At 39.7% G+C, this 27,798-nt stretch overlaps 1 protein-coding gene across 2 annotated transcripts in view; it reads left to right on the plus strand.

Moving 5' to 3' along the window:
• The first annotated feature begins 10,924 nt into the window (after nucleotides 1-10,924).
• Nucleotides 10,925-27,798, plus strand: part of PXDN (peroxidasin) — a 73,135-nt gene continuing 56,261 nt past the window's right edge. For both annotated transcript variants that reach the window (XM_072333443.1, XM_072333444.1), the window contains exon 1: nucleotides 10,925-11,178. In XM_072333443.1, the coding sequence (XP_072189544.1) occupies nucleotides 10,982-11,178 (197 nt within the window). In that variant the 5' untranslated portion in view covers nucleotides 10,925-10,981. The remainder of the gene's footprint in view (nucleotides 11,179-27,798) is intronic.

The following is a 27,798-nucleotide window of genomic DNA, read 5'->3' on the forward strand; positions in this document are numbered from 1 at the left end:
CCTCCTCTTATCTTCTGAAAATAAGAATGTCTTAACACTCAAAAGTCAAACAGTGCATCACTGAAAGAAAAACAAATTTATATGCAGTTTCCTGATGCACACCAGACATTAGGACTAAGCATGCTCCCCTTTGAGCATTTGTCTGAGGGGCAGCCAACTGTACTGTTGGGACTGCACATTAATAATTTTCTCCAGCCCAGAAAGTGCTCATGTCTTGTCTAATAGTATACTTGTGGGCTCCCATGATTTTGCTCAACCTTTTAATGTTCATCTGACACTTAAAAGAATGAGCACCGCCCTGAAGAGTAGAGCTTTGACCCAGGTTTCTGAATCAGACTGTGTAGTCTCAACTGAGAATGTCCCTTGCTCCTGTCTGCCCCAGATGAGATCATACTGTGATGGCTTTGAGGCTGTAGACATGGAATGCTGCAACTGCTTCAGGCAGGGAATGTCACTGGGGTGATCACTGCGTGAAATGCTTCAAGTTATGTTCTAGAGAACGCTTAGTTTACATCCTTTTTGTGGTCATTTGTCATGGAAAAGTGACATTGATTTACAGAGACTACTTGTGGTTGGAACAGTAGAAATAACTGCATGCTTTTCCCAGTTTTTGAACGAGCCATTTGATAACCTCCTAACATGTGGAGTTGCTTCTGTCCCCTTCTTCAGTGTCCACAGCATTTACAAGGACAAAACAATAGTGCATAAGTCATTACTAGATTCACACATGCAGGTTTTGAGATTTTACACATTTGAATCTTTCTTTCTGGACTGCGTTGTCCTTGCCTGAAGCATCATTCTGATAGAGATTTATTCTCTCCGTAAGCATGAAACATTACATTCTTTTTTTTTTCCTTGCAGCATTAACACAAAAGACTACTGTATGTATAAGTGCAGGTAATCCCAAAGTGAAGCTGGCTGCCTCACAAATCCTTGGCCTTGCCCCAGGGCCACAGGCTCTGCCCAGGTGGATGCCCCAGATAAGATCCACTTTCACATTTAATCAAATCACATGTAAGCACCTCCACCAACAGACATGTTGAAGCCAAGGTAGAAGCATTCTCTCCCTTCTGACATGAGTAATACCTAATTGTTAACGTGTAGTTAAAGTAGCTGAAACACCTATGACACACTACTTATTCACCTCTCATGTCTGCATACCGAGGCACATTTTTTTTGGAGGGTTCATATTAAGTGATGTAAAATGCTGATACTCCACAGCTTCAGGTTTCTCAGGAAAAAAAATGGATCAGGTATATCTCCTAGACCAAGAAATGAAATTTAGCTTTAAGCTCACTTTTCTCTGGCAGGGGTACTTACAGTAAAGTGAAGAAAGAAATGCTCACAGTAAAATCTAGTTTTGCAGCTCTACCCAGGCAACTAGCAAGTCAATAGTAATAGCAGTAGATTTAACTAATTTAAGCCTGTTTGAGAAGAAATGCCAGGTTTCACATTTTCTTATTCTTACCTCTTTAGTTACGTATTACTTTCTCAAAATGAAAAAGAAAAAAAATATATGTTCACCTTTTGAATTATGCTGCCTGTTATCCTCCTCTTCATTTTCAGTGTCTTTGATTATCAGAATTAATGTGAGGACAATTTCTGAAAATAAATGAAGCTAAACCTGTGGAGCGGGTGGGAGGTCTGGAATATGTGCTTTCTGAAAGAATATTTCATTCCACAAGAAAGAAAGGAGTGTTTTTTTGTTGTTTTTTGTTTGTTTGTTTTTTCTACACATTTGCATTTCCTGTAGGTCAGCTGATGGAAAATAATGAAAACGAAGAACAACATTGTGAAATATATAAAAGTCTGAAAACAAAAATTGCACGGTCAGTTAAACCGCTGAGTCTGTGCACTCATCTCTTTTATGATTGTACAGGGTTATAATCCCTTTTGAATTACTTAACATAAGTTTGTTTTTGGAGTATGTTGGTAAATCATCAGGAAGCAATACTGATGGCAAAGGTTGCATCTCTGACGGGACATGTTGATTCAGGTGAGGTTTCAAGTATTTCACGTGATATGACCTTACCTATAGAAAGAGATCATGCAAACCATCCCATGAGCATAATCTTTATGCTTGATCAGGAGCTGTCATCACAGAGCTGCATCACGGAAAATTATTTTTTTAATGTACTTTGGCTAAACCTTGCTTTGCAAAGCCGTAATTTGATTTCACCCACTATTTCCCAAGAAATCTCAAACTTAATTAAATGCTGATTACAAACAAGCCCATATCTAAAATACATATATAGATATGTTCCATGTCATTATTAGTACTCCTCTATTAAATCATCTGCTTAGAACATACCAACCAGCCCAATTTCACTAAAGTCAAGAGAACTAATGAAAGTAATGAGCAGGACTTTGAAACGTGAGTGTGACGAGGTCCAGAGCTGGCTTTGAAGATGCCTATGCATTCTCCTTGTGATAGTAACCCCAATAAAGAAGAAGAAGGAAAAAAAAAAAAAAAAAAAAAAAAAAAAAAAAAAAAAAGATTTTAAGCATAAGAAAACATTTTGAACAAGAGTAATTCAGCTTTTTTTTAACAGGACAGTCTTCAGAACATCTTGAGGAGGAATATGGTGAGTGGTGAGGCACTGGAAAAGGTTGCTCAGAGAGGTAGCAGGAGTCCCCCCATGGAGACAACCAAGGCCAGGCTGGACAGGGCTGCAAGCATCCTGCTCTAGCTGTAGGTATCCCTGTTCATTGCAGTGGAGTTGGACTGGATGGCCTTTAAGGGTCCCTTCCAACTCAAACAGTTCTGTGATTGTCCTTCTATGTAGAATACCAATGGTTTGTCAAGTGAAAAGCCTTCAGTGCACACTTCAATAAAAATGATTTCATTCTTTGTGGTTGATAAAGAAAATTAAAATTTCAGGTAGGAATATGGCATATCTTTGCTAGAAAACACTTGAAGCGAATGGAACAGTTTTAATTTCACTTGACTTGTTTTTAATATTTCCTTTTTTGATAGAGGAAAAAAAAAAACATTTTAAAACAAGAACATTTTCCCTTTTCATCCTCGCTAATTCCTGTTGATCTTTTTTAGCTGCTGTTATCCTCAGAGAAAAATAATAACGTAAACTAAAAAAACAGAGGACCAGAATGAGAGCTGACAGTGAAACAACTGAAAGAAAAAATAATAATAATAATTTTCCAATTTTCTCAATGATTTTCCACTAAAGGACATGCTAGGAGTAGATAACATAATCCTAATTTGTGGACCCAGCCATATTTTAAAGATATTGTCACTTCTCATCAGAACTTGATGGGAATTATTTTGTCTTTCACAGGCTGTGGAAAGAAAACAAACAAACCAACAGCCTAATATCATGTTTGTCAATGAATGCAGGGCATAATGATTATTGGAGGACAGTAGAACATTGAGAATATAATTACTATCTCTGTAATTGAAGATAATTTTCCAGTGATATTGAATTTGCATGCAAAAGGAGCCAGCACTTCTACTGGTTTCACTAGTGTTTTCTTTATTTATTTCTTACGATGGCTGTCTGTTCTGATCTGATTTATCTAAACGTGGCATCTGGGGAGAGCTGTAGTGATCTTTATTACACCACTGTGAAACGCAATGGCTAGTAGGCAGATAGCAGATAGTATCACAGCAGATATGAGATTTTTTTGTTACAAAACACAAACACAATTACTAATTAAGATCCATGATTTCACTGCCACTGAGAGCAAAGAACACTTCTGTTATTGTTGTTCTCTTTTTAGCACCTAATTTCCTTGCATTTCCCTTTGCAGAAATGTCTTGTTCACTAAAAATGACTTCATCCTAACCAGAGATCCTGTAACAAACACCAACCGAACATCAAAGGTGACCAAAGGAGAAAGATCAGACAGGAATTAGGCAACCCAGGGAGCAATTAGAGGACAGCATAACTACCCTGAGGGCGAGAACAGGACTGAGCTAGTCCACCCTGGCTGAACCCTCCAGATGGCTTTGATCAGCAGGAGAAGAGTGCGTGAGCTGAAGAAGGTCTGCTGATAACCCAAACGCACACACTCTCTTGTCTTGGTATAGCTTGGCATCCGACCTGTAAGTCTGAAGAACTGTGTATTTCTGGTTTATTTTTGAATACAGAAGCCTGTTAGAGTAATTTTAGAAGTTCACTTGAATGTCCTGCTAAACGATCACTTTACTACTTTTTTTATTTTTTATTTTTTTTCAGAGACCTTTCTTTCACTACTGCTCTGATGAGACTATTTTAAGTTAGTTTTGCTATAGAAGAACTGTTGCATTTCACTGGAAGCTGAAGCTGTGGTGAAGGCCACTCCTGAGTCAGAGTGTGTCATACTGGTAAACTGCTAATGACTTGCCCTCTTTTAGGCTGGTGAGGAATCTTACCCGAGCTGGTTACAGTTTCAGCCATGCCATTAGTCAGAAATGTTGGCTGGAAGGGATTTCTGAAGGTCTCTTGGCCAGCCTCCTGTTCACACCAGGCCCATTGCCAGCGTTACCTCAGACCAGACACAGTTTTGTCTGGTCAAATCTTGAGAATGTCTCAGAATGGGGTTTCCCAGCATTTCTGCTAACCTGCCACCATGAAGAAAACTATTTTTTTCCCCGTTGTTCAACTTAAACATATCTAGTGTCAATTTACGACCATTGCATCTTGTTATGTATACCATCTTCCACTGCAAGGAATGTTTCAGCTTTATCACTTATTTCTATCTTCTCTTCTAAACGTTGTAAGCTGCTGTCAGTTTGTGCCATTGCCCCCACTTCACCAGATGAAACAAGCTCAAATCCTTCAGCTCTAAAGGCTTTTGGGCACCTGAGTAATCCTCTGCTGGGCTCCTTACAACAAAATTGCCCTTGATCTGGAGAGCCCAGGAATCATAGAATCATAGAATTACCCAGGTTGGAAAAGACCTTGAAGATCATCAAGTCCAACCGCAGCCTAACCAGTAGCCTATCTCTAAAAAAACCTCTGCTAAATCATATCCCTGAGTACCACATCCAAACAGCTCTTAAACACATCCAGGGATGGCGATTCAACCACCTCCTTGGGGAGCCCATTCCAGTACCTAACCACCCTTTCTGTAAAGAAGTTCTTCCTAATATCCAACCTAAACTTGCCCTGGTGCAACTTGAGGCTATTTCCCCTCATCCTGTCACATGTCACTAGTGAGAAGAGACCTGCCCCACTCTCCCTGTAAGAACCTTTCAGGTACTGGAAGAGTGCGATAAGGGATAAGGAAAGGTTGAGGTGAAGGGTTGATAAGGAAGGGATGTGAGGTGAAGCCTCACATGCACCAAGTGAAGGCAGCTCTGTGCCATGCACGGGGATATGCTCTGGACCACACAGTATGCATCTGGGAAATAGGCACAGCGCTAGATGCATTGTCTGTTTCCAGGGAAGGCACTGCTCTTATCTGTGTCTCCAAAACGTTTCCTGGTGGTTCTGATCTTGGCACTGCTGTAGTACGAATAATAGCCTGGAATCTCTTCCAGGTAAGGTATTTCCTCTGTGCAGGCAAGGGATTAAACAAAGAACACCCAATTTCCCCTCATGCTGATGTTAAGGAAAACTGCTGTGTGGGAAACCAGAAGCTCATTGGTATGAGTGCGTTTTTCTTTGGGGAAGTTTATTCGGGGAAGTTTTCTTGTTTTCCTATAGGAAAACTCTTCCCATAAGTATGTTGGCTAGCTATTGAGCTAGGACCTGTGGTCTCAGAACTTTTAAGTAACTTGCCAAAGCAGATCCTAATAGTATTTTTTTCATTTTTATTTAATATTTTAGCATATCACTGAAATAGCCAGGAGGATAAAAAGTGTGTTACTCTTTTGGTGAATAGCAGACTTTACTATCTGCTTTTGCCCCCACTGGAAAGAAACCTTATTCAAAATGTAACCAGGAAAGGACTAATTTTCCCTGAAGATTAATATTATATTGAGGAAAGGAGAATGACACCTTTAAAAGATCTTGATAGCATCATTTCCCAACAGAGAGGAAGGATATGAAATCTGTCTTCTGTGCAGATAACATTCTCAATGTTCTTTGCTGGGCCAGCAGATGTCAAACTCCTGAATGCTCATGGTCAGAGAAATTATATTCCATCTGGCAATGGAGAAGTATGCAGTATTTAGCAAAGTATGTGCCTGAGTGTGACACAGGCTTTCCTGGATACCTGAGACAAGCTTATGAATAAGTGTATTTAAATGTAAATAATTGACTGGTCTGATATCCTGAGTTTTGCATACTTGCCCATGTGCCATCCAGATAAGCCATCACATGTGTAATAAAAAGGAAGGGCACTATCATATGCTCTCATAGCAATCTTGAATTTTGCTTCTGCCATTTGAAGGTTAAATGTCAGATATGTGTAGGGTCCCGTGCAAGCATATTGTAACAAAAGCTCTTCACACGTGTTTTTTATGGTGCTTTTTGGTAAATAAATAAATGATTAGCTATTTTACAGTCTGTTCCTCTCAGCTGTTATGGCTACTGCTTGCTAAGTTTGTCCTAAACGATAAACTGAGTCACAGTTCTGTCTCTGCCAATGTGTATGGAAAGGGTTTCCAATGTTAGGTGTCTGAAGACATGCTGAAATATCTTCAGTGCCTTGCTTTATATCCAGAGATAGAATGCTAACTATAGAAGTGAAATCAAAGAGCCTTGTGCCTATATTTCTTATATCTGATCATTTAGCAAAACAAAATATAATATTATTAACTATTTGGTCTTTTAAAAAGCATTTCTTTTTTACTATCTCAGTAAAGCAAAAGCCGTGTAACTGAATTACTAGTACGGAATAAAACCAGCAAGTGGCAGTATTTGACAAAAAGTCTGGGAGATAAGTAGGAAACTCAAAAAGAAATGGAGATTTTTGCATTACATCTAGCAGGGAGTTAGGTGCTTCTCACAGCACTCAGAAAGAAAAGTCTCTTATTTCCAGAGTAAATATCTTTTGCTAGGCCAGCTTCTCAATGAGAGAACTCAGTAAGTCAGTTTCTTACTGATATTTATATGCAGGTTTAACACAAATAACCTTTTATAGAAAATGCTTTTATTAAAATTGACCAGGAACAGAAAGATGTATGAAAACCATTTGGAAGTTTAATTAGAAACTTCCCTGCCATCAATTCAGGATAGCATGCAATCAATATTAAAGTCAGCATACAGTGTTTTTTTACAGTGTGCTTTAGGAAAGAAAATAAGGTATAGATAAGTCAGATGGGGGGAAGATTCCTGTAACTTTCAATAATGGAATCATAGAATCATTGGAGTTGAAAGGGATCCTCAAAGGCCATCTAGTTCAAGTTGCCTGCAATGAACAGGGATGTAATAACAGAGCATTCAAAAGCCAAAAAGGATGCTTAGCATTATTGCAAGCAAGTATGAGCTATGGAGTGATGTTTGTGATTGTGGCACCAAAAGCATGTGGGGACCAAAAGACAAGAATATGGTGAATTTGAATTGGTGAACCAAATTAACAGAAGAGTAAGACTTTCTCCAACCTTTAAATGCTACAGTGTTTCATTAACACCATAGATGCACAAAGAAGTGCCCTTCAGACCCACTTTTCTTCTTCAAGTCACGGAGCTGTTTCTTATTGATTTCAGCTGCAGCAGTCACAAGTACTTTGTGTCTCAAGTTTGTTCAAGACAAACTTTTTAGGCTCTTTATGTTACTGCAACAAAATACCACTTATGAAGGAAGAAAAAGAGAAATAGACAGCGTTTTGAGGTTGAGAAAGCAAACATTATAAAACAAAGGAAATCCGTCTTCTTCCTGTAGCAGCTGCATTAAGGCACAGCCTTCAATCAAATATGTTTTTGCACAGCTTTAATTCATAAAATAAATCACAACCAAGGGATAAAAGCTCACATGCTACAAAAAGCTTATGAAGAACAGTTAAGAAGATGTGAGAAATTCCAAAAATGACATTAATTTCCAACATGCAGTGGTGTAAACAACTTTACTATGCAGCTTTAAATAAAGTGGGTTTCCTTTTTGACCCACTCTCTAAACATCATTTTAAACTCCCTCATTTCTACTTGAGAAAATCTCTTGAAAGCTTTTTTGGATCTTCCTATTCATCTCTGAGAGGACTTCTCCACCCACCCACATTTCTCTGCTCTCTCCCTGCCAAGCTGGTGTGCGTTTTATGGGCTGAAAACAAGACACAGTCCTTGGCCTTGGGAAATGCGACCTTTACGTTTGAAGCTTTAATCAGTGTACTGTCAGAATTGACTGCAGTCTCAGCATCTCAGTGAATGTCAGGTTAATCTGCATTATGTTTTAATTAGAAGCAATAATATTCTATGCTGTTGCAGTGCTGAGCTAATTGCTCACCACCTCACATACCAGCAGGCTCCGCAGGGCATGAACACTCCATCTGAAATGCCTTATGAGGAATTCATAATGCATTAGCCAAGAGCCTGGAGGTTACACATAACTTAAAGTAAATGGCAAGGATGCTATTCAACATGCCAAGGCTAAATCACCTAATTTGGAGGAAAATATCTACTCTCTGGGAATCATAGAATCATTAAGGTTAGAAAAGCTGCCAAGGTCATCTAGTCCAACCATCAGCCCACCCCCACCATGCCACTAACCTTAGTGCCATAACTCCTCAGTTCCTGAGCATCTTTAGGGGCAGTGACTCCACCACCTCCCTGGGCAGCCTGTGCCAATGCATCACCGCCCTTTTGGAGAATAAATATTTCCTGATATCCAATCTGAACTTCTACTCTTACTCTTGGAATAATATCTGTATATCAGATATTTCCAATGCATAATGCAATAGCCTAGTAAGTTCCCAGATGCTATAAGTATTTCAGAACCAATTTAAATACCTACATGAAGTTTAATCATCTTTCACTGTGTTCTTTATTTTCAGATGAGAATCATCATAAAATACCACAGTGCCACAAAATAAACTAATATAATATTTTCTTAAAAACTATGAAATATAGAATCATAGAATCATTTGAGTTGGAATGGACACTTAAAGATCATCTAATGCAACTCCTCTGTAATGACCAATGACCTGCAGCTAGATCCTCACTTAGCAGTAGCTCCGTATTACTATCTGATTATCTAAGCACACAAGTTCTGCTGCTTTTTGTATGGGCACTGAGGGACGACAGATTTACAGCAGTCACGATGCTCTCATGTGAGTGGCATTTCCGGGAGCAAAAACTAACTCTGCCAATACTTGCACTGTGTAGGTCAAAAGTGTCCGAGCTTTTCCTGGACCAGGAAATAAGTGTGATTTTCAGATTGTGTACACAGTCCAGCACCGATTACAAATGCAGAGACAGTGATACACACAGCAGATGCTTGATGAATCCACTTGGAGGTGATGCACACTCTAACTCCTGCTCCAGCAATCTCTCACAACCTCTCTTCTGCTTCAGCCTACCATCCTTTGCTGTACAGAATAACTGATATGTATCTGAGTTTCTGTGTTGAAGTAACAGATTAAGCCCAACTCTACATCAAGGTTTAGAAATGTACCAAATTCAGTGTCAGAGCATTAGGAGCAGTCCAGGCACCTTTGGCTCTCCAATTATCAGCACTGAATATCCCATATCTCAGACAGATTTGGGCTTTGTTAATGGGCTTGGGGCTCTCTAGAACAAGAAAAACCTGTCTGTGCTTAAATCAGGTAACTCCTTTTTAAGAGACAGGGAATCATGTCTCACTTTAGGGAAGAGAGCTGTAACATCTCATACATAGAAGCATGTTTTGGTCACCAGAGCAGGCCCAGAACTGAGTTCCAGCACTCACAGTGCTCCCCAGGCACTGATTTCTTACATTTGGTGTTCAGTTTGGTGTGGGAAAAAAGAAAAAAGAGTGGATTAATTATCTGACATGATAAAACCTAGTTCTCACAGAGATTTGGAGTAAGAAGAATCACTACAGCTGTTTTAGCCAAGATTGGTCTCTGCTTTTGTCATGTTTATTTATTTGTTTTAAGGAAAAGGACCCCAGGCAACCCTGCAAAAGTGCCCTGGGTTATTTCCATGGTGGGACTGGAGTTGGTGACACTCCTCATCTGTAAGAGTGTGTTGTTGTTATATACTAAATCAGTGAGCTGTGGCCACAGCAACCACAGATAGGACTTGTCATTGACTTCACTTGGCAGAGTCAAAGCCAAGAAGATGCTGGAGAAGAGGTGTCTGCTTGCTTTGGACACGACTTCATCAAAGAATGACACTATTCTGAAAGTGAGAAACCTCAAAGGGAATCTAGTAGAGTATTTTGAGGAGGTGCTGAGATTGCAGCAGATGAGGCTGCAGACATAGTTCCTGTAAGCTTTGATGCATCCTGGTGGTTTTACAGCTCCTGGGCTGTGTATGCACCTACCCGAACACAGCAGCTGAGTGCAGATCTGTGAAGATCCCAGAGATTTATATGGTCCAGCACTGAGAGGGGACAGTCTGGGGTTGTGTACATGGGAGAAACGGCATTAGATGCACAGAACTTGCATGTTCCCACGGGGGTAACATGAGGTCAGTGCTGTCCCCTTTGCCCCAGTGGACAGGGAGCAAAGAGGACGGACGTGTGGCTGCAAGCAGTGGTCATAGCGGGTATTGGGGATGCGCACTGAGTTTCTTTTTTGCGTTCTCCTCCTTGTCTTTCTTTCTCATTTGCCTTCTTCCTTTATTTTCTTTTCCCCTTCACATTTTCTCTTCCCTCCCAATCCTTTCCCTCCAACCCTCCCTCTCCCCCCCTAGTCCCCCAAGGGTCACCTCCCCGTGCACACAGCGAACGCGGTGCTCCGCTCTGCTTCCAGCTCGGGGCTGCGGGGCGGCTCCCAGTTTGGAGCCAGCCGGGGCGGTCCCACCGCCGTCCCCTCCTTCTCCTCCTCCAGCCTGCGCGGGGCAGGGGAGCGCCCCGCCGCCGCCGAGCACAGCGGCAGCCGCGGCGCGGAGCTTCTGCCGGACCCCTTCCTCCTCCTCCACTTCCTCCTCCTCCTCCTCTTCCCCCGGCCGCGCAGCATGGCCCCCCCCGGGCTCTGCCTGCTGCTCCTGCTCCTGAGCAGCGCAGGGCTCGCCCCCTCCGCCTCCGCGCAGCCCCCACCGCAGCGCGGGAGCGTATGGTGCCCCAGCCGTTGCCTCTGCTTCCGCAGCACCGTGCGCTGCATGCATCTGATGCTGGAGAGCGTACCCGCCGTGTCGCCTCAGACCACCATCCTGTGAGTTGCCGGGATCGGGAGGGGATACCTGCGGGGAGGGGAAGCGCTCGGGGCGGCGGTGGGGCCTCGGCCCTTTGTTTGCAGCCGGGGGAGGGGGCTCGGCTCCGCTGCGAAGCTCTCGGCGCGGAGCTCCCGGAGGCTGCGGGGTGCGGAGAGCCGCGGTTGGGCGCTGCGGAGGGTTTGGCGAGAGGGGGACCGACGGGACGGGTGGGTGAGGGCTTTCCGCTCGCTGCGGAGGCGTGGTGTCCATATAGGAGCAAACCGGGATTCAAATGTTGGCCTTACCTTACGCTTCGAGTCACTACGGAACTTGAGGACGTGCAACCCTACGGACCGTGCGGTCCTGTGCTTAAAGCAGGAGGGACTGAACTGTCAGCTGAAGTGCCCATCCGGTCCTCTGCAGGGTCAGGGCTCGGCTCTTGGGAGCGGGATTGCGGCAGGAAGTTGAAACTAGACGATCTTTGAGGTCCCTTCCAACCCAAGGTATTCGGTGGCTGTGGTTCTGTTGGCTGTAAGATTTGGCGCTGCAGAAACTCAGCACTCGCATTGGTCTTATTGAGGCAGTCACCTTCCCGGCCGTTTTTTTCCCCCCTGACAATAAACACGAAGTTCTAAGGAAGCATTGCGTGCAGGTTCCTGTCAAGGGAAGGGTTTGTTCCACTGACCCACTCATGTGCTGCTGCAGTCAGAGCTCCTGGCACCAGCCCTGTCCATCCTTGCACACATACACTCGTGCAAGCAGAGCAGTGCTTGGCCCTGGGAATCTTCTTGCTGGGCCTCCTGTAATAAATGGAGTTTTGACTTTGTCAGGTATTTTCAAAGGGGATCCATAAAGCCTCGGTGTGTTTCAGCTTCCAAGTGTTGTTTAATGTGAGGTGTGCAGTCATTTAACATTAACTGAGTTCCTCCTTGGCAAGGAGCTTGTCCTTTTGGCAGAGCCCAATCGGTCCGGCAGCGCTTGTAAGCCTTTTAGGGAACAATTCAGGAAGTGGGTGGTTAATGTTTCTTACATTTGAAATAAAGTACATTCACAGAACACCTTCTGCCTGGAGATTACAGGAAACCATGTAAAAGTAGTTGTCCAAATAATCTTAAATAAGTTAAAAATAAATTAAAAAAATATATATGCAAATTGTGAACTTTAGAGTATGGAGGGAAATCTTTTGTTTCACATTAGAGGTAGTAAGAGATAGAAGAGCTGCAGTGGCACAAAGTGTTTGATGGCTTTGGCCAGGGCGGAGCTCCCCTTACGGTGGGTATTTATAATCTTGCAGTGACTCAGAGCAGAATGTATGAACAATGTGAGCATTATACTCTTCTATCACCGCTAATATATCAGATTGTCTGGTATCCCAAATCAGAGTGGTCATTCTGGCATAATGCGTCCTGCAATGCAGCAGAAGTAATCAAAAAGAAGTTACGGAGTTCTTTTTCAACTTGATGAAGAACAGTGATTCGCAAAGTAGTCCGTGGGTGACCACTGTTCTTCAAAATGTAATGGGGCCTTTTCATCTGGGTATTGGTATTTTCCTTTCTTCAGCAGCTGTCAAGGGACAGCTATAAATAAGCCGAAGACTTCAGTGGTACAACATTTATAAGCATGAAGTTACTCCTTCTGCTAGGGCTCTGCTGAATGGGAGTGGGGAGGAGATGAAGTGGAAGATAATCAGGCAGTATGTATCTCTTGGACAAAAAACACTGATGAAACTTGTTTAGCAGCAAGCATGGCCAGGTTAGACGTGGCCCTTGGCAACCTGATTTAGTGGGTGGCAACCCTGTTCAGAGTAGGGGGTTGCAATTGGGTGGGCTTCATACCACAGAACAGCTTGGGTTGGAAGCCCAGGTATGATTCTATGACTCTATGTAAACATGCTTGCCTACCCTATGAACTGCTTACCTTTGGTTCTAGGAAGTATGGCATCTGTCTGAAGTGTTCATTGAGTTACCAGGTGGTGTAATGACCATATTTACCTTACTGCTTTGTGGAGCTGCAGTTTCTTTTTTTAAGCATGAAATCAAAAGCATTTATTTAAGTGGCAGTATGATTGTCAGTATGTCTTCTGTTTGGAGGCTGTATGTTAAGTGCATGTATGTAAATGTTAAATGGTGGTGATGATGATAGCTTGGTAATTAGAAATAAGGAATTAACTTCAATAGAACATCTTCCTCTTTAAAACACGGACTTAAGAAATCTGGCAAATTGTGTTACTAATGGATTATGCCCATTTTTTGGATGTTTGTAAATTCCATATTTGTGTGTGCTTTGTTTCTTTCTTAAGACTCAGGTTACCTGTGATGTAATGTTGTAACAACATCGTTGTGTTGTCTTGTTTATAAACATATATTTATTTTGTGTTTTTCCAAACATTGGTTCTAAAAGCTATTGCATTTTTGGAAGCAGAGTTGACTTTGGTCTACTTCACATATAATTTTTTCTATGGGTTAAAACAGCATGGGGCCAGAACAACAGTGCAGCCAAATGTTTTTCCCCCACATATCAAAAATGTCTACTCATAATCCCAGGCTCGCTTTTGCAAACTGCTTATAACACTGCTCATTGCTGACCTTGCCAGTGTTACTCCTGGCCGTACATTTTCCCACTCTTCCTGCTTCCCCCACTTTTTGGCATTTCCCCTTCCCTGCTGCAGGCTGGGATCCATGGCTTACTTAGATTTCCTCTGTGCAGGGGCTTCTTGCAGCTTCAGAAGTGCTCATGGCATCTTGCACGAGTACTTGATTTCACCTACCATGAGAGGACTTCTTCTATGTGTAGAAGATGTGATTCTTTTTGTAGCAGGAGCTATAGCATCCCAATGGTACAATCATAGAATGGATTGAGATGAAAGGGACCTCCAAGATCTTGTAGTTCCAATCTACAGCTGCGGTCAGGGTTGCAGACTGGTAGATCATGTTGCCCATGGCCCCATCCAGCCTTGGCCCTAAGCTGATTTTTCCTTGAGAGTGAAGCCTCATCTCCAGAATTGATTGCAGACCACTTCATGCCTCCAGTGCTGTTGTGGAAGGTTCCTTTAATCTCTATCTGTGACTGCTGGTATACCCACAGAAATTGCTGTATGAATGAGACCATTGAAGTGTCAAGGAATGTAAAATTCTGGGTACGGAACTGCTGCTGTCCTCTCTTTCTTGATTATACCTTATCTTACTTTTATTTAGAAGATATTTTAAACACAGAAATCCCTTGTGGGTTTAACAGCCATTACTAGCTCATGGTATTTGTAATTCTTACAGGAGACCTTTGAGTGTTGAAGCAATATGTTAGTATTTGCATCTTGTCTCAACAGGACCAAAAGCCAAACCTGTCTACAAGTGTGGGTACACATACTTGACCAGTACTGAAATTTGTCCAAAGTTTCACTTGGCAGCGCTTGGATACTCTCTCATTCATTTTTTTTGCTAGCTCTATGAGCATGATTGAATTCCCTCTAGTTGAGGCTCAAAGACTGAATAAGAATAGAACCTCACTTACATAGTAAGCAGGTAAGAATTTACCAAAAGCATTTGTAACAAAAGGAAGTGGATTTGAGCTGCACTGAGAGTGACATAGAAATTATTGAAAATGAAAACACAATTCCAAACAAGTCACTTGTAATAGCGTTTGCTAGATAGAATTGCTACTTTGATTCTCTTCTGTGTCTGTCATGAATAGCATAACAGAAGAACTCACTTTTGAATAAGAAAATGCAGTTTTAAGTGACCAGAGTTTTGTAGGACTTCTTAAATTGTAATCATTCTGGGTGAGTTGCTACTGAAGGAAGTCACTGAAGTTGAGCTGAAGGCAGCAATCTCAGTGATACTTTTTACACTGTGCTTTTGGTCACACAGTTCCAACATATTCTACAATTCGTATAGTTTATGCATTCTATGAGGACTGCTTTGAAAGTAATGCCTCCAATTTTGTGATGTTGGCACATGACATCAAAAGCTTATGTTGGTAGTGTGGCAGTAGAGGCTGAACTTTCCCAACAATATTCTGTTACGTTTTGTTAGCATGTGACAGATGGCCCCACAAGGGAGGTCAGACAAAATGGAGTCTGACATGGAAGTGCATGTGAAACAAAGGTGTGGAACTGGATTCCTCCACATGGAAAAAAATGGCACCCACTGGCACTCAATGAAGCCTGCCGTATGTTTATATGGAGCAAATGGTCAATTTGAGCACAGTGAGGTGGTGGGTGGTGCGTTTCGGCAGTGATGATAGTGATGTGAAAAGCAAGCCATTCTGGACAGATGTGCACAGATGTCGCACCACATAGTGAAGAGCGTCTCATTCAGCTCATCCCTGTGAATAGGCTAATGGTGGTGACTGTGTTGAAAAACAGTATTTTGTAGCTGAGAATTTGCTCTATGATAAAGTGTTACTGTGCTCATTGTATCTGTTGTAGTTTTCATGGAAATAAGTAGGAGGCATTACTTTCAGAGTGACCTGCATACAAATAGGAAACTTTTTCCTTTTTTTGACTTCCATCTTGTAGTATAAATGTAAAGGATTCATCCAAAGGGAAAAGGAAAATTACTTTTTAAATTCCATCCAGAGTTTCTTGACAGTGCAATAATGCTTCAGAGTAATGTGATAATTTCTGTGGAATCAGGTCCTGTGTATTCAGAGTGCTAGTGAAATCCATTCTTTTCAAGAACACGTGCCTTAATACAATTGGAAAGAAACAAAAAAAACAAACCATATTTCTCTAATCACACACATCTGGAGTGTAAATGAATTACCAAAGAGATAGGGGTAATGGAAACTTAATGGCATTTTTATATTGATTTGTTGATAACATTATGTCTCCTAATAGAGGCATTTGGGGAAAAGAAATAGGAAATATGTATAATTTCTGTCACTGCAGAATGATGTGTACTACTTGTTTGCAAGTGGTGCATTATCAGTCAGCAAAACTTAATGTTATTCTTATCTCAAAAATATCAGATTCTTGCTTCCAGTCAGATCTTTGAAAACCATTTAGAGAACTTTCAGTAGACTAAGGAATTAAGAGAGCAAATAATTACACCTAGACACCCTGAGGGACGAAGAGTTGTAGTCTCAAATTGGGGCTATGAGTAAGATCAATCACTTGGCTGCTGAGTATCAGTTTATGCATAGTACAAAGATGAGAGATATGCCTTTGGTTTCAGATTTCAGTTAAAACGCAGTGGCCTATGTATACTTACTGTTTAAACAAACAAAAAGGAAAGAAAAGGAAAGAAAAGGAAAGAAAAGGAAAGAAAAGGAAAGAAAAGGAAAGAAAAGGAAAGAAAAGGAAAGAAAAGAAAAGAAGAGAAAAGAAGAGAAAAGAAGAGAAAAGAAGAGAAAAGAAAAGAAAAGAAAAGAAAAGAAAAGAAAAGAAAAGAAAAGAAAAGAAAAGAAAAGAAAAGAAAAGAAAAGAAAAGAAAAGAAAAGAAAAGAAAAGAAAAGAAAAGAAAAAAAAGAAACTGGTGATTTCCTTGAAGTGTTTGAGAATAGCTGAATGCAGACATAGATCTTGTCAGACTCTTGACCAGGCCATGAGCTGCATGAGACACCATGAGCCGTGAGACACCAACAATTTCCTTGAATTACTCAAAGGAAGGGAATGGTATAAGATTCTTTCAATAAAATTGTTTCAGTTCTTCCTTTGTAGGAATTTTATTACTGACTGCAGATTCAGTTTAAGATTAAAACATCTACATTTATGTGTCTGTACTTAGGGATCCACAGCCATTTTAGGTGTCCGAGCTAACCTTTGTCAAGTTCTTTGTTTAAGATTGGGGGGAAGAATATGGGGTAAAATCCATATCCATCATTTCCTGCAAGTATCTTACTGTATATTTAATGTAATACAGTGTCACCTGAGGAATACATTGTATTATATTGCAGTTAATAAATACAATTTTTGGTTTCCATCTTTTTTACTACAATACATTTCTGACTAGTAAATATAACATTTGAATATTAAAATGCTAAACACATATATTTTTTTTAATGGACGGATGCCCAGAGAGAGTATACTGAATGATCCATTTGTCCTAGTACCTGTTCTTTTAGGGCTACTGAATGTACAGTCTGTAAAAAGGCAGGTAACATAGAGCAAGCACATAGTGGTTCATTCCTATAATTAATCTGCAGGTAACAGATTTTTCAGCTAAAGACAAATTCAGTAGTACATGTAAATCTTGATGGATTTCCCCTCCAGAAATTGTTTAGCCTCTTTTCAGCTAACTGAGCTGTTACTTACAGTCTTTGTTTTTGGTGTTAATGAATGCTATGCAAACTACAGAGTGTAAACTGTTGTGTGTGATGCCTCCGGGTTGCTTGCTTCACTTGGTGTCTCTCAGCTTTGAACATGAACCAACGGATCATGCCAATGGCATCCTGGTCTGCATCAAAAATAGCTTAGCCAGCCGGAATAGGGGACCCTCACTACAAAGACAGTGAGTTGCTCAAGCATGTGCAGAGAAGAGCAACAAAGCTGATAAATGGAGACTTGAAAGGAATAGTTGGGGGTATTGAGGTTGTTTAGTCTGCAGAAGATGAGGCTGAAGAGGGACCTCATTGTTATCTACAGCTGCTGAAAGGAGGTTGCAGTGAGATTGGCATTGGTGTCGTTCATCTGGTGACAAGTGATGGGACACAAGGAAATGACTTCAGGTTGTCCCAGGAGAGATTAAATTGGACATTATGAAGAATAAATCTATGGAGGATGTGGCTAGGTGTTGGAGCAGGCTGCCCAGGGAAATGGTAGTCACCCTGGAGGTATTTATTTAAGAGATTTGTGGACATGGCACTACAGGTCATGGTTGGTGTCTTGCCTCAGTAGATTGTGTTAATTATTGGACTTGATGATCTTGAAGGTCTTTTCCAATTTATATGATTTTTTTTTTTTTTTTTTTTTTTTTTTTTCTGTTGGAAAAGACAGTAAATATTCAATCCCTTTCCACTGTCTCAGTGCCAACCTGTTTTCAAAACAGAAAAGTCTTGTTACTGAAAGGTCAATGTTCCCTAGCTTTCATCATCTGAACTTCCCCTCTCCACTGTGTTTTGAGGAAGTGAAATTATAACTTTCTGCTGTATTTGTATGGAGATGTCTGGTATGTGAGTTAATGGGGATTATAGAGCAGCCTTGTGAAGGTTTGCTTTTGTTTTCTGTTCCTTTCCTAGTAATTCTCAGCATCCTATCTTCGTTTTTTGCACTGTTGTTTTCATGGAATCATCAGATGTAGCTAATTATTGATGATAATTAGCAATGAATTCTAGCCTCACCCTTCTATTTCCCTTGCATTTTTTTTCTCCATCTACGTTACTTTATATGCATTAGGTCTACGTTTTAATTTCTGGACTAATGGCGGGCCATTCCTAGTCAGACTTTGTGAAAATAAATTGATGTCAAAAGGAGAACTTTGTCGTCTCATTGTTCACCTCACTTTTACTTCTGAATATATTGAACAATACAGAATTCGCTACAGATAACTGGAACTCTACAGGTGACTTCATTTTACTATGAAAACTTACCATTTGCTGCCAGTATCTTCTTATATGATTATTTGGATTGTGTAAAATATTTGCTTCAAATAGCTGCTTCAAAAAATTGTCACTGGGGGTTTGGACTGTGGTCATCCTAAAGCTTTTTCACTTGTTCTACCAAAGCTTTTTAGAAAACCATGAATTTGATCTAGATCTATGGATCACTCTTGCTGTCTAAACCCACAATTGAAAATCCCAGTTGAAAACCCACAGTTTTAAATGTTTTTGTTTTCCAAGTTCTGCTGACGGTTAACTTCAGTGCTTCTGTTGCTACTCAGTTTTTCCAAAAAACAAAATTAAAAGAGATGAATTATATTATTTTTCATCATTGCTTTGGGGAATCTTCAGGCAGTAGGGACATTGAAAAGAATAAGAAATTTATGAGTAGCAGGGGTAAACACGGGATTAGTTAGTCATTGGAAAGAGTAAGAAATGAATGCTTGGACTTGAGTTAATAGACTCTTTTTGCCCTAATTCCCAAAGAAGACTGATGGAAAAACAACAGGGAGATGCCTATCTCTTGTATCATCAGGAGTGTCTGTATCTGAGACACATGGATAGAAGTGAGTTTCATCTAACATTCTAGTAAACACATGCCTAAGAGAGAAAACATGATGAATAAACATTCCAACCTCTACCATTTTTCTCAGTGACTTCTCTCCCAGGTGATGTCAGTGTTCATTAAGAGAAGAGACGGGAGCATCATTACCTAACAGGAAATTATAGAATAGTTCAGTTGAACAGGAGCTTCAAAGATCATTGTGTCCAACTGCCTCACCACTCCAGGGCATCCCGAATGTTAAAACTTACTACTGAGGTCCAGAGGCCTCTTGAACACTGACAGGCATGGGGCATGAACAACTTCTCTTGGAATTCTGGTCCAGTGTATAACCTCCCTCAGAATACAGAAATATTTTCTAACGCTGAGCCTGACCCTCCCCTGGTGCAAGTTTGTATCATTTACGTATGTAACTTCATCATTTGGATTTTAAATAGAAGATGTCTATGTGTGCTCATGGATTGGCTTGTATAGAAACTAGGTTTAAATTAAAAGGTCAGAAGCCCAGCAGAAAATAAAGCAGAAAATATAGCTGATAAGGAAGAGGTAAAGATAGAAGGAAGCATGGAAAGAATCATGACATAGTATAATAGGAGATATTGCTCTTGCTATTATGAAAAACAGCAGATGACAATTATTCAAAAAATAACAAAGAGAAATAGTGTGCAATGTGCAAAATTGCATCATTTTTTATTATTTGAACTACAAAATATCCTTTTACAGGACATTTTTGTTCTGTATAATGGGTAAAATTAAAATATTCTATTAATGTTTTCAGGCCCCGATCTTACTTTGAACAATGGAAAAATGAACTGTAAATTTTCACTCATCCGGATTCATCTCTCAGAATGGTATTTTTTTTTCAGTTACTTCTTGTTGGACTCATATTTCTGAGTCTTTTAAAGCTTACTATGCTTTGTTTATAATATTATTTCCCACTTCTTTTGTGATCAAATATTTTGAACACCCTCAACTTGCAAATGTGACCTTATGGTTAGCTTTATATTCCTGGGTACTGCTTAGGCTTCTGACTCTTTCTGGGCTTAGACATTTACTGAGTCTCATTCCAGCAAGTCAAACTACGTGTGTACAGTAGTTCTTCACCTTACAGAAAAAGTCCATTTATAAAGAAGGCATTTAAAAGCTGTAACACACAGGGTAAGAGAATTTTAGGTATAAAAAGACAGTTCATACTTTAAAATCTTGTGTGCATGTGTTTTATTTGTGCTTATACATGCTACACATACAGCGTGTATCTGTGTGTATGCATATATACACATAGTAAATTGGAAGCAACTGAGCCAAACTGTCAATCATTTGTTCCATTTGGATTTGATGAAAAGAAAACAAAAATAACTTCACTTTATTACTGCAAACATGGGCAGAGTTTCAAGGCAATCCAGAGAGATGGTGCAATGAGGGCTGGCCGAGCTGGAATAGAATGACTCAAATATTTCCTTTTGCTTCCTTCACTTATCTGGCTGCCAGATTTGACTTTTTTTTTTTTCGTTTATTTTTGGTATGGAGTTATTGCTGTTGCTAATGAGAGTCAATTGAGTCTTTTAAAAATAAAACTGAATGGAAGTTTGATTTATGTAAATAACAAGGATTGTTACATCTCTTGAGAAAGATGGGGAGAGATTGGCGTGTGCTCTCAGCTTCACCTCCTTTTGTTTAATCTAGATGTGTGTACTAGTTACTTGTAGCAGTGATTAGGATATTTAAGGGTTTGGGCAGTGCCTGGCACGGCTTCTTATACCTTGTGAAAGCTTCTAGAATGAATGCAGTAAAGTTTGGTACAGTGTTGTGTTCTGTTTTGGTTTTCTCCTGAGTTTCCCTAAGTAAAAAAAAACAACTATGTTAATTTAACTCCAAAATTGGTTGTAATGGCAACGGCATGGCTCCCTTTTCTGGTATGATCTGTTGTTGTTTGGATTTTCAGATCTTTTATTCTCTTCCCAATTACCACTCCCCAGATCTTTCTGAAAATTTTCAGCATTCTTTCCCCTTACATCACCTATTACAACACTGCTTACTGCCTGGCTGCTCTGAAAAATGAAAACAATAATACTTTGTATATGGCATTACCTTAAGAGTAATAACTACTTTTGGCAAGCAGAATGGTGACTGCTAAATGTCAGCACTGTGTTAGCCAGACTGATGGTTTCAGCTCCTACTAGCTCTTTGGCTTTGGGTTTCCCTTATAGGAGATAAAATATAGCATGACTGAGTCTGTACTTGCTTTGGTGTATCTTCAGGCAAGTGAAAGCATCTGTGACTGTCTGAAATGCAGAAAAAAAAATGCAGGTTTTCAGACTTCTCAACACAGGTAAATTCCAACAAGGTTGGAAAAGACCTCTGAGATCATCCAGTCCAACCATCCACCTACCACCAGTATTTCCCTACTAAACTATATCCCTCAGTACAGCATCTAAATGTTCCTCGAGCACCTCCAGGCACAGTCACTCTACCAGCTCTCTGGGCAGCCTTTTCCAGCACCTGACAGAAGCTTACAGCCTCTGTCCAAGGTCCACCTTGTTCTACAGATGGTAAATATTTTGTCTTTCCATGGCTTTGAGTGGCCATTTGAATGTAAAGTCACGCTTTTTGATGTTGGATGTTGCATTCTGTTTAATGACCAACAAATCTGTAATCAATATGATTCAATTAATCTGTCATCAATATTCTAACCTTTAAAGTGTGTTCGGATCAAAGTTTCGTAATGTTTCGAAAGTGGGTAAGAAATTCTTTTTTCTAATATTTTTGAAAATATGTGGTCTGGTGCAGTGGTTACTCTAGAAAGCCAGTCTAAAAGCAAAATGAATACTTTGTGTCTCCTGTGTACCCTGATAAGATAATGTAGAAAGCTGGAGCATCAGTGTGGTGGTATGGCATTGTGTGTATGAAAAGTACACAGTGACAAGTTGCTGCTGGGAGTCTGCATTTTAAGGGATATTTTGTCACTGTTTTGTTTGGGGATAGTTATTTGAGTTCAAGAAGAAAGGTTTTTGTTTGTCATTTTGATAAATGTTCTCTGAGAAACTTGAGAGATAGGAGTATTTTAGGGTGTTTATTCAAGACGTGAACTGAAACATAAAATTCAGTTCTTTGACCTGGGTGACGTTCTCTGTTTCCATATGGAAAGACCCAGATGTTTGATTTCAAGAAATGTAGAGCTGTGACAGGGCCTCAAGAGCAGTGGGAGCAGTGTGGTTATAGGAGAAGGTGATTTGCTCTGGCCAGATTGAATTCATTAACTTGCCGATTTAATTTTATTGGCCTAGGTGAAGACTAAGTAAATGCAATAGCACTCATATAGGGTACTCAGCTGAAGCAAATAAATTAAAATATTCACTCATTAGACTTTAGTTTATAGCTAATGCTAACATGATGTGTAGATTGAAGGCATAGCTATAGGGATATTGCTCACTAGCTCACAGGCCAAACAGACTCAGCCTAGAGATAGTAATGTAATTTATTGCCAAATACTTATGGACTAGAGCAGTGAGAACTAAGTGCAAAACCAAAAAATAAGTGGGTGATTATGGTGAAATTTATTTATTTTATTTTTGAAAACTTTGGAGATAATTGAACTTGATGCTAGATGTCCATAAAATACATTGATTTTAAGATCTGGGTCTGCACGTAAGAAATTCCCAGTGACTTTAAAAACTTGTTAAATGCCTTCTTTTTTTCTTTTTTTTTTTTCTTTTGGTTCATCCCATAAGTCTGCTGTTTTTAACTGCAGGGTAGTAACTCTTCAGTGGGTGGGACTTCAAATGCCCATTCAGCATAGAGCTATCTCTAATCTATGGATGGGACATAGGAAGGATCTGCCCTTCTGGAGACCAGGGCAAGGGTATGAGCAGGCAATGCCTGAGGATGAGAGACTGCACCCACAGCACTGCTGTAGTAGTGCAGTGTGTTGCCTGAGGAAACTTTCACTAGCAGAAGTTTGTGCTCTTCAGAGGTTGAGGGCTAGGTTTGTGGCTTGGACTCTTCAACATCTTAAATTCTACTTAGACATCCTAAGCACTTTGGAAATCCCAGTTTTAAATTGGCATATGTATGCCTTTGGCTTAAAGGATGTATTTGTCATTCTGACTGGCCTGGCCTTACCACAATTATATTTCAGCATGAGTCTAGAGGGTTTTATGTTTGGTTGGTTGGTTACTTGTTCCAGGTAAATAATTATTTATTATTATTTTGTAAATAATCCTTACAGGAAATATTTTTTTTACCACTGAACTTTACAATGGTGTTCTTAGTACTTGTGGAAATACTGGCCAATTATACATTACCAAGAGGTGTTAAAATACAGTTTTGAATGGTAACAACTTATTAAGGTTCTGTGAGTCATAGCTGAGAAGTGATTAGTGAGTATGTGCTATTACCGCAACTATGATTTTTTAAAATGTTTCTCAGCAGACAGTACTCATGAACATCCATATGTATATATTTATTTTGAGATAGATATTAATAGTGAATATTAACAGAAAATTGTAAATCTAATGTATTTAAGTAGCTCTTCTATTTAATCTATTAATGATGGCATGTACCTGTGTGATTTATTTCACCCTTCTCTTTGAGTGGTTGGGGAACTTTTGCATCATTCTTAGTTTATAAAATAGGGATTGTACCTTTTTATGTTTAAAAGCAAAACCAAACCATAAACAAGTTCAAGAAGAGAAACACCTTACCACCACCACAGAAACAGCAGGTTCTTATGTTCCTTTTGGGTGCTGGCTGCCAGCTGTAGTTTCTTATTTCTCTCCTTTGTCTTCTCAGTCACTTTGCAAAATTAGCTGGAAAATAAGGGAAAAAAAACAAGCGGCTTTGCTCTGAATCATTTTCCTGACTTCTGTGCGCTGTGATGGATGCAAACAATGGTACTAGCCCCAGTGGAGAGGAATGGCCTGGAAAGGAGCAGGAGGGAAGGAACTACTTCAGCCACTGCTGCCCCTAAGGGAAACTGGTAACTGGTCCCTGAGGCAGCTCTCCTTGTCACCAAAATAGTCATGATCTCAGGGAAAACCTTAGTAAGACAGCTCTGTAAACCTTTGAAGGGACTTATTTGGGCAAAGAGCAGTCCCACCAGTGGCTCTGCTGAGGAGGTTATGGCTTGTTTGTAACTGGGGCAATGAAAACCAGAATGTATGTTGAAATACATTCAAATACATTCAAAATGGAAACATTAGCTTGAATTGTATTCTTAAAATGGTATTGAACTGTGAAGGTGGCTTTAGAACAGAACACTGACTTCATTTGTACTCAGAAAATGAACTTCTTTGCCTTAGGAGCAATGTGTAAAAACATTTTTATCTGTTTCATGACTCTTTTTTGGACTTTATTAAGGTGATGAAATAATTACAGAAACATTAAAAAATGCCTTCTAATTAGTTGCTGACTTCATACTGGCAATATCAGAACTGCAAGAAACACGGTGCTTGACTTATGACTAGTAAATGTGATCTCCTGAGGCCACTGGAATTTGAAATAACAGGAAACATACACAGGGCTAGAAAGACTGATTTGGAAATTTCAGACATATCTATAATTTGCAGGTATCCAACCTCCCACATTTTTTTTTAACTAGTCAATCCCTAATTTACTTTTGGTAGAGAAAGTAGAAATAAAGTAAATAAGAAGTAAAGCAAATAAAGTAAAATAAGTTTCAGTTATTTTACTTAGTTGGAGTCTACTGTCAGAGGTAAAATGTGGTGGCTGTTGATTTGATTTTACCAATATATAATTCCTATTAATATTTTATTTATTCTCTTTGTATGTTCTGAAACACAACATTTTCCCTAATGATTAGGAAGCAGGAGTGGGAAATAAGTAGGGGGATATGGCAAGTAGCTCTAAACTTGCCTTAATTTTTTTAATGACGATTTTTATGTTGATGCTAGGATGGATGTACCAAGAGGAACAAGAAACAAGGGAATGATCTTTATTTCCAGAGAGCCATTGCGTTGGATGTTTTATGGTCATAACCCTTCTTGTAAGGGTAGCTTATGGTGCTCTTCATAGGCATAAACAAAAAACTTCTCTTCCTCTTTCAATAAAGGAACGCAGAGATGCTTGTGCTGGGATTGTCTGTGCTGATGAGAAACGAAGAGACAAATATAATCAGAGTTCTAACACAACCCCGTCACTCCCCATTCTTGCCTTGCCAGGATTGCAAGGAGCTGAAGGCAGAACAAGCAAATTGCAATTTATCTACTCTGGCTGCCTGTCCTTAGCCTCAGGAAGCAGAAAAATCCAGTCCCTAGAGCTGCAGCTTTTGCAGCGAGGTGACCTGGGATTTTCCCTGTAGCAGAAGAAAGAGCTGTCACTTTGTATGACACCAGCAGGCTGCAGCTGCATGTCTGTACCTGTGGTTTTGTTTCTGCTGTTTGTGCCAGCCAATAGTGCTTTCTGTATGACTGATAAAATGTCCTCGGATTCCATAAGAACAAGCATCCAGATGAATTCTAACAACACCCCTGAGGATGTTTGAGCGCAGTATGGCCTTTTCTGTATTATTGGAAAGTACTTACTTGGTTGGAAATATGTTCTGATAAAGTCTTTCTAGTAGAAAGGGAGGAGTGGCACATTGATTTATGATTAATAGAGGCTTTTGATTTAATTTTAGATATTATTTTTCACTGCAATGATTCCTTCAGCTTTCCACATTCTTTGGATTGACAGTGATCTTGTATCACAGGACATTTTAAACTGAAGGAATCAAAAGAGACATTCTTTATAAGGTCACTGGCATTGTAGATACTGAATGTTATTCACTGATGTAATTAGTGCACTGTGAGCTCACAAGCACTGCACCAGTGAAGCTGCCTTCCTTGTTGGAAAGACAAGTCCAAAAAGTATGTTGGTGGGAAAAATTACACTTCCTGCTGTTATTTCTTTCTTCTCCTGCATTTGTTGCTTTTTTCTCACCTCTCACTCATGCTCAGGTTTTCAGTTGTAGGATCTGAGTGTCAGCTTAGTGCTCAGTGCCCTCAACCTCGTGGCCTGGGTACTCATGTGAAGAGGCACTGGAATGGAAGGATCTGGCCTCTGCTACTAGGGTAAAACACAGATGACTTCTGTAGTAATGAGTGTTTACTTCTTTGAGTATGCACAGTCAGTAGCTTGTAGGGCACCTGCATCCATTTTCCCAACAGGAAAGAAAGAACTGATCCTCCACTGAGCTAAATCAGAATAACTCTTGTTACAAAGGGTCAGATGTATATTTTCCTGCCTACTCTTTTGTGTGTGTGTGTTTTAGGATTTAATAATCACTACCAAAAATGTATATATTCATATGTGAACTTCAGTAATTAATTCCTCTGGACTTACTCTAAGAAAAGTAGTCAATACTGCTTCTCTCTTAAAGCTGTTTACTTCCAATAAGTGGAATCTGATTAAGGGGGATGATAAACCCATAAAACAAAGGAAAGTTAGACTGACCCATTTTTATCAGTGGACTAAATTAACTACCAGAATGAGTTGGGTCAGGCAAAAATAGATGGTCTTTTTGAATCACAGATATATATTTTTCTCAAACTCATGGTTCAGCTCTGTCAGAAATAATCGTCTTAAGACAGGAACTCCTCTGGGACATGTCCTGTGTGAGAGCTTGAGGGCGATAATGTTTCTTTCTGGCTTTCAGTTATTTCCTCTGAATATATCAGTATTTCAAGGAGAGATAATTTAGACTTAAGCGTCCTTGTGAGACAGAAAAATGCAAAAGCATTTAGCGAACTGGTAGGTAAGAAAACAAAAGATTAATTTATGATTGTAGCTTAAAAAAGTACTTTTGGGGGGATTTTCACTGTAGTAGTTTAGATAACCGTTAACTGTGAAACTAATTAGCGCAACATCTGTTGCAGTGGCTCCTGGTATTCCATGCACTTGTCATTTTCCCTTTTTTGGTATCTTCTTAAATGTATTGCAGATGTATTTTTATATTTTAAAATATATTTTAAAATGCATTTTTATTTTTATTTTATTTATATATATATGTATTTAGTTTAAAAGTACATTTGAAACTGTAAATATTGAGAAATAAACTGAAAAGAAGCTGTTTCTAACTCGCTACAATTTTTTTCAGTGTAGCAATATCTCTTTACAATACAGGCTGCCAGTCATTCATTCAGTCCTTGCTTGATCCAAGCCGTTCAAGTGTTTTTGTTAACACAGCACCCTTCACGCCTATCCTGCTCTATTTTATTGGGCATTGAATGAACAAGGGGCAAGAAAGCAGTCCATTGCTGGGGATATTTAGTCAGAAATAATTGGTTATGAGTCATGACTATACTGTCAATCTTTTTTTATTATTTAGTTTTAGAAATAAAATAGATGCCTGAAGGAGATAAAAATAAATTTCACCTTTCTGTGTTAGATGCACAAATAGCATTATGTCTACCAATAATAAGACCTGGGTTTTTTTCCCCCTTAAATGTAGCATGAGAGTTAGGTACAATTATATCTTTTTGAATTTCCATGTAAAGTTTTTCTGGAGTGTATGATTTTTGAAAACTCTGAGGGTAAATAAGATAATGAG

The sequence above is a fragment of the Excalfactoria chinensis genome, chromosome 3 (assembly GCF_039878825.1).
Source record: "Excalfactoria chinensis isolate bCotChi1 chromosome 3, bCotChi1.hap2, whole genome shotgun sequence".
NCBI classification, from domain to species: domain Eukaryota; kingdom Metazoa; phylum Chordata; class Aves; order Galliformes; family Phasianidae; genus Excalfactoria; species Excalfactoria chinensis.